This window comes from Phyllostomus discolor, chromosome 5 (assembly GCF_004126475.2).
Source record: "Phyllostomus discolor isolate MPI-MPIP mPhyDis1 chromosome 5, mPhyDis1.pri.v3, whole genome shotgun sequence".
Lineage (NCBI taxonomy): Eukaryota > Metazoa > Chordata > Mammalia > Chiroptera > Phyllostomidae > Phyllostomus > Phyllostomus discolor.
Window position 1 is genome coordinate 110,943,711 of NC_040907.2, and position 13,411 is coordinate 110,957,121.

Below are 13,411 nucleotides of genomic sequence, written 5' to 3' on the forward strand. Positions count from 1 at the left end.
GAGAATGCCTCAAGGGAGTGGATGTGGAAAAAAATGATCTAGCAAAACTTTAGAGCAGACTCACTCCTCCGTTATATATAATGAAGTTCTATGCAAGATTTTGTTTCCTTTTTTGTAAAGTGGGAGAATCTCTGCTAGAAGAGATTAAAACAGAAACTCTAATCCTGTGCTGTCTCAGATGGCTGTTGAGAGCTTGAAATGTGGCTTGGTCTGAATTGAGAAGTGCTATTAGAGTAAATAAACACCAGATTTTGAAGAGTTAGTATAAGAAAAGAATGTAAAATATCTCATTAATAATTATTTTATATTGGCTATATATTAAAATGATATTGTGAATATACCGAATTAAATAAAATAGAGTGGACTTCTGGTCAAGATGGTGGCATAGGTAAACATAACTCACCTCCTCACACAACCACATAAAAATTACAACTAAACTATTGAACAACCATCACTCAGAACCATGAGAAATCAAGTTGAATGGAAGTCTGACAACTACAGAATTAAAGAAACCACATCCATCCACACTGGTAGGAGAGGCAGGGATGTGGAACAGGCTAGTCCCATATGCATGTGTGGTGGATAAAAATTCAGGAAGGATATCTTGGGAATCAGGAGTCCCAGCCCCACATCAGGCCCTCTAGCCCATGGGTCCAGTGCCAGGAAGATAAGTCCCCATAACTTCTGGTCACAAAAATCAGTAGAGATTGAGTCAGTGGAAGAAACTTCTGGAGTCTTGAGCAGTTCCTCTTAAAGAACCCCCATACAGACTTACCCTGACACACTCCCTCTGAGTGCCAATACCAGGATACCAGTGGCATACAGGGAGGAAATGAAGTGTCTGGCATCAGGGCAAGAGCTGGGGGACAGCTTTCTCCCAGGCAGAAAAGCAAGCAGAGATCATTGTCACTTTTCTGAACCCTCCCCCCTTAAAGTTATAGAGCCAGATGGTGGATGGCAGGTGGGTGCCGTATCTGAGACTCCATCAACCTAGCTAACGCTGTTTGCCCTGTCCTGGAGATCCCCTGAAGCTCCGTCCAACCCAACTTATGGGCCCACCCAAGCTGTGTACAGTGACTTTCTATAAGAATGACTGGAGTGGCTCATGCTTCACAACTTCCTATATCTTCTCAAATAAGCAACAACCAGACTCAGTGAGCCCCAGCCCCAAACCTCTTCTAAGTGGCCCCAGGCCCCACACTAGCAGCAGTCAGCCTAGGTACACACTTCAGCTTCTCCTGGGAACCTCCAAGCCCAGGACAAGTATCAGCCATCTAATTTGTTGTATAGCTCATGCAGGATGTCCCCCGGGCAGAACACAGGTGGTGGCTGACCTTGTTCTGCACCATCAGGAAAACCCCAGAGCCTGAACACCCAGTGGACAGCTACAGACCAGGTTGGAGCACTACCACTCTGCCTCTGCACAGCTGATCCTCCACAAAGGGCAGAGGTTGGTGGTCAGTGGTCATAGCCAGTCCTTGCAGCTGACTGGAATAGATAAATCCCTCCCATTGGCCTGCTAAGAGAAATCAAGGCTTAACTACAAGAGGAGGGTGTACTGAGCCCACACGAAGGGTACCCAGCTTGGGGGAGGCTGTGCCACTGGACCCTACAGGACACCTCCCACATTAGACCGCACTACCAACACAGGGAGTCATAGCAGCTCTACCTAGTACATAGAAACAAACATAGGGAGGCTGCCAAAATAAGGAGACAAAGAAAGATGGCCCAAATGAAAGAACATATCAAAACTCGAGAAAAAAACTAAACGAAATGGAGATAAGCAATCCGTTAGATGCAGAGTTCAAAACAATGGTTATAAGAATGCTCAAGGAACTTAGTGAAAACCACAATAGCATAAAAAGATCCAGTCAGAAATGAAGGATACACTAACTGAAATAAAGACCAGTTTACAGGGAAACAACAGTAGAGTGAATGAAGCCAAGAATCAAATCAATGATTTGGAACATAAGGAAGCAAAAAAACAATCAAGCAGAACAAGAAGAAAAAAAGAAGAAGAAAAAAATGAGGATAGTGTAAGCAGCCTATGGGGTAACTTCAAGCATTCCAACAGTCACATCATAGGGTGCCAGAAGGAGAAGAGAAAGACAAGAAACTGGAAATCTACTTGAAAAAATAATGAAAGGAGATTTCCCTAATTTGATGAAGGAAAGAAACATGTAAGTCCAGGAAGCACAGAGAGTTCCAAACAAAATGGAGACAAAGAGGCCCAGTCCAAGACACATCATAATTAAAACACCAAAGGTTAAAGATAAAGTGAGAATCTTAAAAAGCTGCAAGAGAAAAGAAGTTAGTTACCTACAGGGATTTCCCATAAGATTGTCAGCTGATTTCTCAAAAGAAACTTTGCAGGCTGGATGGGATAGGCAAGAAATATTCAAAGCATGTAATGCAGGGACCTACAGCCAAAATTCCTCTACCCAGAAAAGTTATCATTTAGATTTGAAGGGCATATAAAGAACTTCCCAGACAAGAAACAGCTAAAGAAGTTCATCATCACCAAGGCATTATTACATGAAATGTTAAAGGGACTTATTTAAGAAAAAGAAGATCAAAACTATGAACAAAGAAATGGCAATAAATACAAATTAACAATAATTGAAACTAAAAAACAAAACTAAGCAAACAAGAACAAAGACAAAATCATGGATGATGGAGAGCGTTTTGATGGTTGCCAGATGGGAGGAGTGTATGGGGAAATGGGTGAAGAGGTGAGGGGATTAAGAAGTACAAATAAGTAGTTATAGAATAGCCATGGGGTTGTAAAGCACAGTATAGGAAATGCGTGACCCATGGACATGAACAATGGTGTGGAGATTGCCTGAGGGAGTGCTGGGTGCTGGGTAGAGGGGGAGCAAAGGGGTTGGGACAACTGTAATAGCCATAATCATAAATATAATTAAAATAAAATATAAAATTATTTTCAATCTGCTTCCCTTTACTTTTCTTTAAAATGAGGCCACTAAAAAATTAATTTTTATTTGACAATAGCTACAAAGTACTGACTGCTTCTACATGCCAGGCCCTTTATATGCATTATTTCATATAACACTCATTATAATCCGATGAGGCAGATAACATTTTCAAGTCCATTTTACAGATGAGGAACTGAGGCTGGGAGAACTTCAGTGTCTACCTCAAAGTCACTGACCTAGTCAACTACCTGGCTAAAGTGAAGCTCAGGTAAGTGGAACTAAAACCAGAACCCCACCACCCCTATCCGCCTCCCTCCACTGTCCCCTTTAACCACTCTCGAGGCAACAAAATAAGCCCCTTCCAAATCTTCCCTCCTCCTCGTCTCCTAGCCTCCTTAATCCAACCCCGTTTTCTAAGCTCTCACAACACAAAGGTCTCAGCAGTCAAAAGCAGGGCAAAATCTGGACCTGACTTTGGCAGCTTCCTTGAGTAGGGCTCACACATCCAGAGCTGGGGAACTTCCCTTCCCCAGGCATTGCCTGGAAGCTCCCCTCCCCCTTCAGGTCCCCTCCTTCCTGGAGGGAGTAGGCTCAACAAGCAGCTGCTTCTCAGCCCCCTTCCCTCTGCTCCTTGCTGCCTAGCTGGCTGGCTGGCCGCACCACCCCGACATGCCAGGAAAGACCAGTATCCCATCTCCAAGCCTCCGGCTGTTGCTATTTCTGCGTGAGGGAATTCAGTCTGTCCAAATTAAAAGGTGATATTTCATCTCTAATTGGCAAGTTCAAAAGGCCCCTATCGCACTCGCAGGTTCAGGAATGTGTAATTAAACAAGGTGATTTCTGACTCATTGCAGGTCAGCCCCACTTCCCCGGAGCGCCTGGCCTCTGCCGGGCTCACGGACCGACCTGGCCCCTGCCTCCGCGCCACTACCCAGTCCCCTCCCGGGCCCCAGGTGCTCCGGGGAGCAGCTGCCCAGCCCTGGCCGTTAGCAATAAAATCTAGGCTGTTAACACCACCGTCGTCTTGAAGGAGTCCCTGTGGGGAGCTTCGGCCGGGGCAGGGCTGGGACACTCCTGCCCCAGGTCTGCAGAGGAGAGGAGGCTCAGTTCCCTGCTTCTCACGGAGCCGCCTGCCAGCCACCCCCTGGTGGTACCAGGCAGCAGAGTCTCCACAAGATGGGGTGGAGGCTGGCCGCCTCCTTCCCTCCCGGCAGGAATGAGTTAACGTCTGCCGGCTTGGGAACGCCTTGGAGGCCCCGGGCTCCTGTGTGTCTCCACCGCTTAGGCCACAGCCTATAAGGAGGGAAGAGGGCCAGGCAGTACTGGGCCCCAGAGCCCTGCTGCCCCCTGGCGGGCCTGTGGAGGAGACCCCTGCACCAGGGAGGGCGCCGAAGCCCAGGCCTGCTTTTGAAGATGCTCAGAAAGACCCGCCTGGGACCAGAGCCCTAAGCGTGCCTTCCACACAGATGCCATCCGGGGCCTCACCTCCACCCACTGCCGCTCCTTCAAACTCCTTTCCCCCCTCCCTCCAGTGTTCCCTCTCTCCGGGACTAGCTGCTTCAGAACACTGTGTCCCCACCTCTCAAGGCACAGAGAACGGCACCTCCTGCATACCCAGCTCTGCACTTGGTGCTTCTTTTCATTCCCAGAACACAAGGTGTGTACAGCATCACACCCATTTTTCAAATGAACAAAACCTGCCAGGGGATGAAGTACTTTGCCCTGGATAGCAGAGCAAGGCCCTGGCAGGGGAATCTGTCTGGTAATAAGGCCCCTTCTACAGCCCACACTCAAAGCTGCTGTCACAGTGAGTTCTGTGAACAAAACTCTGATGGGGATCCTGTTCCTATGCCCCATACAAGTCAGCTCCTGAAGCAAGGCTCTTCTTGACTCAACTCCTGTCTTGTCTTCCCTGCTCTCCAGCCACAGTGGGATCTTTCATGCTCTCTAACAAGACATGCTCTGAGTCCAGACTTTGCTCTTCCTTTATTTACCCCATGGCTGCTTGGCCCAACTCTCCCTCTCCTTCCTGACACAGAGAAGCCTCCTCCCTGCCTCCTTAGAATTAGTTACCTCATTCTTTCCCAACAAGACACTAACTTCCTCACTTCACAAGTTTTGCCATATGTAAAAATGATATGTTGTATAATAATTTAGGGAGGAAAGAACAGTTTATATCACTACTACAGGTGGAAAATTGTTAATGTTTTCCATAAATTCAAGATGGCCATAAAAATAAATATGTTGAAAGTATAATGCTTTAAATGAAAAGTATGTACCCACTTAATTTCCTATCTGACCCATGCATTAAATAGGCACCAGGGTATCACTCTAAGAACCCTTGTAATCCATTATTCCTGTGTGTTCGGCCACCAGAGCATGTAGCTCACTGTCTTTTCTCTCCCCGCTCTCCACTCCCTATTGCAAATAGGAGGACACTTGTGATTCTTACCAGCATTCATTCATTCATTTGTTCCTATTCACTCCTTTTGCTGAGTAGCTATAGCCTTGCCCTCCTGGAATTCAGAGTCAGAGTCCAGTGGGATTCAGGGGATAAATGGTAATATCAGCAGTCAGGGCCTGGATGTCAGGAGCCCTCCTGTGGGCACATCCTATAGACCTGGGCACATGGAACCTTCCCCTAGCCTAGGAAAATACCTGCTAAGGAGCCCTCAGGTTCATTGAGCAGGAATAAGTACGGGAAGGGAAGCCGTGCAAGACAACCTGACAATTGCCCTGGGGTTCTGGGGAGGAGGCCCAACTTTGGTTAGGGAAAAGGGGGTCATGGGGCTGAGCCCTCTTCCCTGCAAGGGGGTCCTAGGCAGTGAAGGGAATGGGGACCAGGGTGATGGAACAGAGAGCCAGTGAGCTCAGCCACTGTCAGACCCATGCTGGCCACTCTGCTGCCTTGCCTATGCTTTCCATGGCTCCAGTTATCCTGCCTTAGCTGAGGAAACCAAACACCAGCCAGGCTGAGCAGCTTGCCCAGGATCACACCATGACATAGTAAGGCTGTCCGAAGCCTATGTCATTTTTTTGTATAGGTACCTGTCTGCTGGTTTGAACCAGACTCAGAATCCTGGAGGAACAAGCTCCTCCCTCTATATCCTCTTCCCTCAGCTTGAGCCTGAAAATCCCCAGCCAGGAACATCCTCTTCCTATGAGCTGGGAGGCTTAATTCCTGCTTGGCACTGCCCATCTGTCTCCCGGGAGCCCAAGGCAGGCTCTATAGGATTCTGGCCCACAACTGGGGGGAAGGAGGTCTGAATTGCATTAGCAGGGCCTCCCTGACCATCATCCTCTGGGAATGTGGCCTTGTAACTGGCCCTTGGAACCCATGCCCAGTGTGACCATCTCCCCTCCCATTCTCTTCTTACCTGGCTGGTAGACAGAAGGCCGAATGCTGGCAGTGGTGACGACCCGAGGCTTGGGTGCAGGGGCAGCTGGGGCTTCGGTGTATGTATGTGCAGCAGGTGCTGGAGAGGTTGCCTTTGTGGTACTGTGAGCAGAGGCCTGTGGTCTGGAACCAAGGGGGGAAGAGTTAACAGCCAGGACAGCCCCACCCAGGCCCTGGTGCTAGCAGCCAATGCAGGTTGGCTCTCCAATCTTCAGGAGCCTCTGTGGAGAGGAAGCCTGATGGAGATGATCTGGGACAGCTGCCAGAGGCTGTGAGGAAAGACCATGAGGTCTTAGAGGGGAGGAAGTTGTTCCTTTGGGTGTTGAGTCTTGGTGAGTTTGGTTAAAGCAGCAGAGACACCTAGAGAGATATAGCCTATTGCTGGTGTCACCAACTTAGAGAGAGGGAGGAAGGCCACCACCTGGACAGGAGGGTGCAGAGAAAGTCCTTTACCCCCATAGGAAGAGACTGCAAGGGTAGGTCTAGGGCTGGAGGGAATAGAGGCAGGACAGAGGAGAGAAATGGCAGTAGTCAGAGCTGCCCCACCCCCTCGACCTTCTGACTTTGGGGGACTTCACAGCCTTAGACTTCCTGGCCTCCTCCCCCTCCCCCTTTCTGTTGTTACTGAGGGAGAAGTAAAGTCTCAGTTTTCCGGGCAAGAGGGCTCCAGGGAGGGCTCATGGGAAGCCAGGAGACGTCCTCACTTCCAGACATGCTTCTCTTCCATGTACAATTCTTGCCCTCCTCCCACTGGGTTAGCCGCCAAGAGGCTTAGAGCAGCCTTTTCCTACTTGTGACCCAGGGATCACAGGACCAAAGAGATGGTGGAGGAGGGGCGAGGAATGTGTCCCAGTTCATTACCCTCAGGAAATGCTGTACTTGGCCTCTCTTCTTGGAGAGCTGAAGGCTACAAGAGCTCCTGGAGTTAGGCAGCTTGTTTTACTTTGTCTGATCCAGTGTTTTCCAATTTCATTTGTCTGTGAATCCTGCCCCCATTTTTCTTTTTCCACTTAAAACTAATGAACACTTTGCAGAACACATCCCTCATCTCTCCCTACATCTTTCAAATCCCAGCAGCAACCATGTGACCACACCCAGGGGAAATGGGTTGCTAGAGAAGTGAGTTCTTAAAAATGTACTGCCCCTCACCAGCCAATGGCTTTCTGCCTTCCTTCTGCCTGTTTGGCACAGGCTCAGGGCCTGTGCATCTTGCTGGGCAGAGTCATAGGATAAGGCAGAACCTGCCTTTCTAGGACTCTGTAAGGCAGTGGTCCTGAGCTAAGAATCCACTGCCAAGCTTCTGATTGGTGCTGCCCCACACAGTGCAGAGGTGGAACGAGCTTCAGACAGCCATAGTCCTAGACCTGGGTAGTGTACAGACTTGCCCTGCCACATTGCCATATTTATGGTTGAGTGAGGCCACTGTCTCCCTTCCCTGGGCCTGCCTGCCTGTCTCTGACCAACCTGTTAAGACCCATTGGGGTCTTAATGGAAGAGGAAAAGGCAGTATCCATATGGTACCCAGCTTCCACTGTAGTGGGAGAAGGCCAAGTCAGTGGGTCTGAATCAGATATTCTCACCAGTGGGGGATGCTTTCCTAGCATCCCAGGAGCCATGGGTCCTGTGTCATGGATTGCTGTTGTGGGAGGAAGCCAAGGTTTAAGATATCCAGCAAGAATCTGAAGCCATGTTCCAGTGAAGGGCTGGTCCTTTGCTTCCCACTTGTTCCCCCTCCATTCATTCCACCCTTTGTGCAGGAAGGGAAGGTAAGTGGGCCCAGAGTGTAGTCCCCTGATGCCTTCTGCTCCAGCCTGAAGCTAGGAGCACTTCAGGTCCCTGTGCAACCTCCACCCAGGCTCTTTGCAAGACAAAGTAAAGGAAGGTCTGCCCTGTTGAGGGAGTCCTGAGGGCCCCAAGAGACAGAGGCCCAAAGTGTGCTGCTGAATCCTGCCATTGAGCAGAGCCCCAGCATCTAGAGCTCCCCAATCCAAACTGGGGAGCTATTTTCCCACTCAGCAACAGGGACATTTTTTACCCTCCTCTAAGTTTCTTCTTTGTGCCCTTACCTGAAGCAATTCTGGTATGCAGAGGGGAAGCACCTGTTAAGTGTCCCTGGAAGCTGGGATAGAACAAGCCCCATAGGCTGGAGTGGGCTCAGCCTGGAGGGGTGAGTTGGGCTGGGGAAAGGCTGGGCACTACACTACCTGGGTCACTGTACAGCTCCAGGGGAAGGGCTGGAGCCCACAAGCCTGTGGGCTACTCTGCTCACCCTTCTTTCTCCTGAGGCTGCACCAGGGACCTCAGGGATCATGGAGCATGCCCTTTCCAGCCAAACCCTGGAAGAGGAGTGTGGAAACTGAGAACTCTGGCTCTGACCTTAACACCAATTTGACAGCTCCATGCAACCCAGAAAGAGCTGAGTCAGCCTGGCCTATTACACTGCCTGGCTGTTCCAGAGTGATCTGCAAGCCTGCCTCCAGCACCTCCTCACACCTGCCTACACCTCTACACCTCTCTTACCACGCCCCCACCCCCACCTTTGCTGGGTACCTAGGAAGGCAGTTTGGAAAGCAGTAAATTGCAATACCTGAGACCATTTTATGTACATTTTTTTCTATCAAATAGACGTTGCATTAAACATCTTCACAGGTGAGGAAATTGAGGTTCTGAGAAGTCTAGTCTTTCTGAAGATTATAGAAAGTAAGTGGTGGAGCAGAGATTTAAAACCCACTGCACCAGCTGCCTCTGGAGTTAGCATGCTTCTCCATCAAGAGAATGGAGCCTAAGGGACAAGGGCAAGTTAGTTGCTAAATACCTGACCTGCCTTCTCTGAATGGGTCAATGCTCCTTCCTTCACAGAGCCTTCCTCAGCTTCCCCAGCCCATGGTGACAACTTTCATTCTCCTTAATTCCAGTTCCAGGAACAGACTTTCCACACAGTCTCCATTTGTCATTTAACGTTTGTGTGTGTGTGTGTGTGTGTGTGTGTGAGACTTTTATCTCTCTCACTAGAGCATAATCTGTCCTCAGCCAGACTGTACACTCCCCTTCACTTGCTGCAGCAAGCAGTGCTAGCCTTGGCTTCCTTGGGGCCTTGAGCTCCTAACCACCTTGGCTAGGCCTTTCTGAGGACCAGGCACAGCTGTCTACAGATAGACCCAGGGTGAAGCCTTTCCTGCCTCCCTTCCCCATGGCCAGGGCCAGCACCTGTGGGGCAGTTACCTTGGACTTCCTGCACGACTTGAAGCAAGGGCTGTGGCAGAGGCGGTGGTAGCATGGGCAGTGGTTGCAGCCAGGGGTGGTGAGGCTGTGTTGGGAGAGGCAGCAGCGGGCGGCTGGGCAGAAGCAGGCAGCTGGGCAGAAGCAGGCAGCAGCAAGGCGGTGGCCTGGCTGGTGCACACTGGAGCATGCTCAATAGGGGTGCTGATGAGGTGGGACCAAGAAAGACAACAGGTCAAGGGGGCCCCTCTGCATGGCAGTGGTGGCTGCAGCAGAGGCAGGCTGGGTGGAAGGCAGCATTCACACTGTAAACAGAGCAGGATCTTCCAGAAGTCATCACCCAGCTTCAGGAAAAGAGCCCCAACCCCCAGGACCCCAAGAGGGAAGGGCTCAAACCACAAGGAGGATCACAGTAACAAAATTATTCTCAAGCTTGGTAAGAACCACCCCCTATTTGTACTTCCTATTTTTCTGAGTATGTATCACAAAAAAACACAGTGTGATGGAAAAGTAGATTGAATTATCAACCCTCATCCTATTTTCCTTTTTTTCCCCATCCTTCTCCATTTAATCAGAGGTACACATTGCCTTTGAGAAGAGACGATATGATGAGAAAAGCAAAAGTCAGATATTTGAGGGTCAAGGGCTTAGGTTCTAGAGTGCTGAGGGCCTGGGCTTTTGGGCTGTGAGAGTCTCAAGGCACTAACTACATTTGGAAGATGGATGGAAGCTGCCATGCCAGGCAGATGAAGGTTATCTAGACCAGAAAGAGGGCAATATGGCTTGGGGGATTTGAGAACAGAGGCAGCTGTGCCCCTTTTCTGAGTAAACCCCAGAGCGATGGCAGGGCCGCAGGGTCTCCTATGCCCATGGTGAAGAGGCAGACAGATCTAAGTCAGCCCAGAGATCCCCAGGCTATCACATGCACTAGCAGCCACAGATGATTCCCCCTATACCCAAGAGTGTCATGGGCATGGCCCTCAGTGCCTGCACATCTGAAAGACCCTGAAATTGGGAACAAGAGAGGTGACTGTTGTGCCAGTGTAGACCAGTGTGATCAGACAGAATAGGAATATCCCTGCAGACACCAGCATAGGTATACCGTGATCAAGGACCAGGTGCCAGATGCCCCACCCTGTCTGCCTTGCTATTCTATAAGCATCTCTTCCCCCCAAACCACTCCAAAGCAAGGGAGGAGCATCAGAACCTGGAATGGTGGGATTAGATTTCTGCCACCTGTGAAACAGGACACAGAATACAAATTAAATTTTAGGAAAGCAAAGAAATGCACATTATCTTATCTGGGTCATTGGATTAAGATTTCTACCTGCTACAATAGCAACAGGGTACTGTAACCACTGCAAGTGGGGATGGCTGTCCCCCTGAGATGCAATTTGTTTATTAACCTGGTACTATGTGCCAGGAATATGTCTGTAGTTCCTCACTTCCACCCTCTGATGTGGATGTTAGCAATTCTGTTTAATGGATGAGGGAATGAAAATGGAGAATTCAATTGCTGAAGCTCCTAGAACATATGGGTAGTGACAGCAGGATCTGACTGAGAGACATTTGGATGTGAAGCCTTACCTAGTACCCCAAGTATAGCCTCATGGAGGAAGAAAGAAACTTCTGCCTAGAGTAAGGCAAGTAGAATCTTCTCCCACAAAAGGCACTACACTTATTGAAAAGAATTAGAATAATAATCTTCCCTCTGTGAGTGCTTACCATATGCCAGGCTTTATGCAAACAGTTGGATAAGCATTACTTCATTTGATCCTTTCAACCTTGCTGGGAGATGGGCATAAAGATCCTCATTTTTACAGGTGAGGAACATGATTTCCAGGTCTGCTAAAACAGAGTCTGAGACTGAGTCTGCTAAAACATCAACCAGGTGCCAAAACCTCACTGCAACACTTCTCAGAGTTTAATGTGCAGCAGGTGAAGTGCCTGGGTATCTTGTTCAAATGCAGCTTCTAGTTCAGTAGGTCTGGGCAGGGCTAAGAGTCTGTGTCTGTAACAATCTCCCAGGTGATGCTGATGCTGCTGGTCCATGTATCACACCTGGAGTAGGAAAGTGCTTCAGGGACCTTGCTACACAGAAATGCCAGAGGGCCATGAGCTGTTTACCAAAGCACCTTTGAATCGATCTCCTCCACCCAGTGAGGTGTGTGGCAGACAAGGTCATGAAATAATATGAGTGGGTTGAGAAAGAAGAGAGCTGGAGGAGTGGGAAGGCCATGGGTTGACTGACCCATGGGAAGGACTACTATTCTCTGTGACTGGGTAAGAAGCACCCATGATGGACAAGGGCAGTAGCCGTGTCCTTACCAGCCCTTCCCCAGCTTATTAGTTCAGAAAAGAGGCCTCAGAAAGCCCAGTTCTCAGGCCTGTGGCAGTGCCCAGCCCTGGCCTTTCTATGTAGCCACTGACCCATCCTCTGTGAAAGAGCCTGGCTTCTGGAAGCTATTTCTGTGAAGCAGCTGCATCAGAGAAGTAGCTGCAGTTCCTGAAGCTATATTGCTGAACTGCCTGCTAGACCCTCCTCATAGCATGGACAAGTATGGCCTGGAAAAGCCCAAGCTAACATAGGACACCCAGCCTCCTTTATCTGTTTCTCCCTGATTGTGTTACATGCTTCCAGTGGGCTTCTGGAAATTGAGGACACCACCCAGGACAGGAGTGATGAAAATGTCTGGGCTAGGGACACTATTCTGCCAGACAAATAGAAAGTTGACTTTGCCTGTCCCCTTTTCTCCAATTTCCTGTCAGACCAGCTTACCTTGTGTTCTCCCTAGACATAGCTCCAAATGAACTCTAGATTCTGGGAGTGAGGTGGGCCCTAGGAAAAGTCATGATCTTCCACAGGACCAGGACAAAAGGCATGCACATCAGCCTGCTGCTTGGGGTTCTTGCTGAGTGGTATCCTATCTAGGACCACTGTCTACAGACACCAAACAGCCAGGGCCTAATAAAGGTAAGGGAAGCAAAGTAGAATATCCTGAAGGGTCTCATCCAGGCTAATTGTTTCCCAAAGTTTCATGGGCCCCCAGAAAACCCCTAGGAGGGTGTCTCAGTGATCAAGCATGACCCTGGCTTCAGTACTAAAGACAGTACCCATGAAATCACTCCAGTCCAATTTAGGATGCTATAGCTGCCTCTGGCCTCGGTCACAATTTATTTTAAATATCTAAGCAAAAACCAGAGCAAACCAACTATATTCAACTGCTCATGGATCCATGGGGAGGGTGTGGCTAGAGGAGAAGCACAGCCTGGCTACAATCCCCTTTTCAGCTCATCTTGTCTTTCCACCCAGTTGACACTATGGTGGAACATGCCAACCCTGTGTTATGTTTTGGTGGCTTTTGGATGATGCCCTTACCGATGACAATGATATTATGTATGAAAGGGATGGGCTGGTATGGTGGTGGTACTGGGTCTTGGAGTTTGTGGTTATTGGGCTCTGGTTGGAACTCTTGATGGAGGTGTTGTGATTGATGGTGCTGGGGGAGGGTTTTATTATTGGGGTAATGATGCTATTTGTATTAGCTAAGAGAATGTAACATGAACTTTTCTGTCAATCAGATGATGACAGAACACCAGTCAGGTGGTTGGTCTTTAAACTGTTCATGCTGCCACCCACCTCATTGGCATTGCATCTTGCAGCCTGATCACTGACTATTATTCAGGGCAGCCCTGACTAGGTCACTTTGTAGTCAGGCTGCAACTCCAGGGGCCCTGTTGACACTGTAGTCTATGAGAATGACACCTCTTAGGCACATTGCACAGCAATCGTCACAGGCTGCCTTGTGAATGGTGGCCTGCAACCTTCACTATTCCACATTGCCTGCAGAATACAGTC

General features: G+C 49.1%; 1 protein-coding gene across 4 annotated transcripts in view; it reads right to left on the bottom strand.

The window, feature by feature from the left end:
• The window catches only part of LDB3 (LIM domain binding 3), a 67,534-nt gene that overhangs the window by 24,194 nt on the left and 29,929 nt on the right, over positions 1 to 13,411 (bottom strand). For 2 of the 4 annotated variants that reach the window (XM_028514114.2, XM_028514116.2), the window contains 2 exons: positions 9,556 to 9,756; positions 6,314 to 6,456 (listed from right to left, as the gene is read on the bottom strand). In XM_028514114.2, coding sequence (XP_028369915.1) covers positions 6,314 to 6,456; positions 9,556 to 9,756 — 344 coding nt within the window. The remainder of the gene's footprint in view (positions 1 to 6,313; positions 6,457 to 9,555; positions 9,757 to 13,411) is intronic. The other 2 variants (XM_028514117.2, XM_028514118.2) reach the window with 1 other exon arrangement.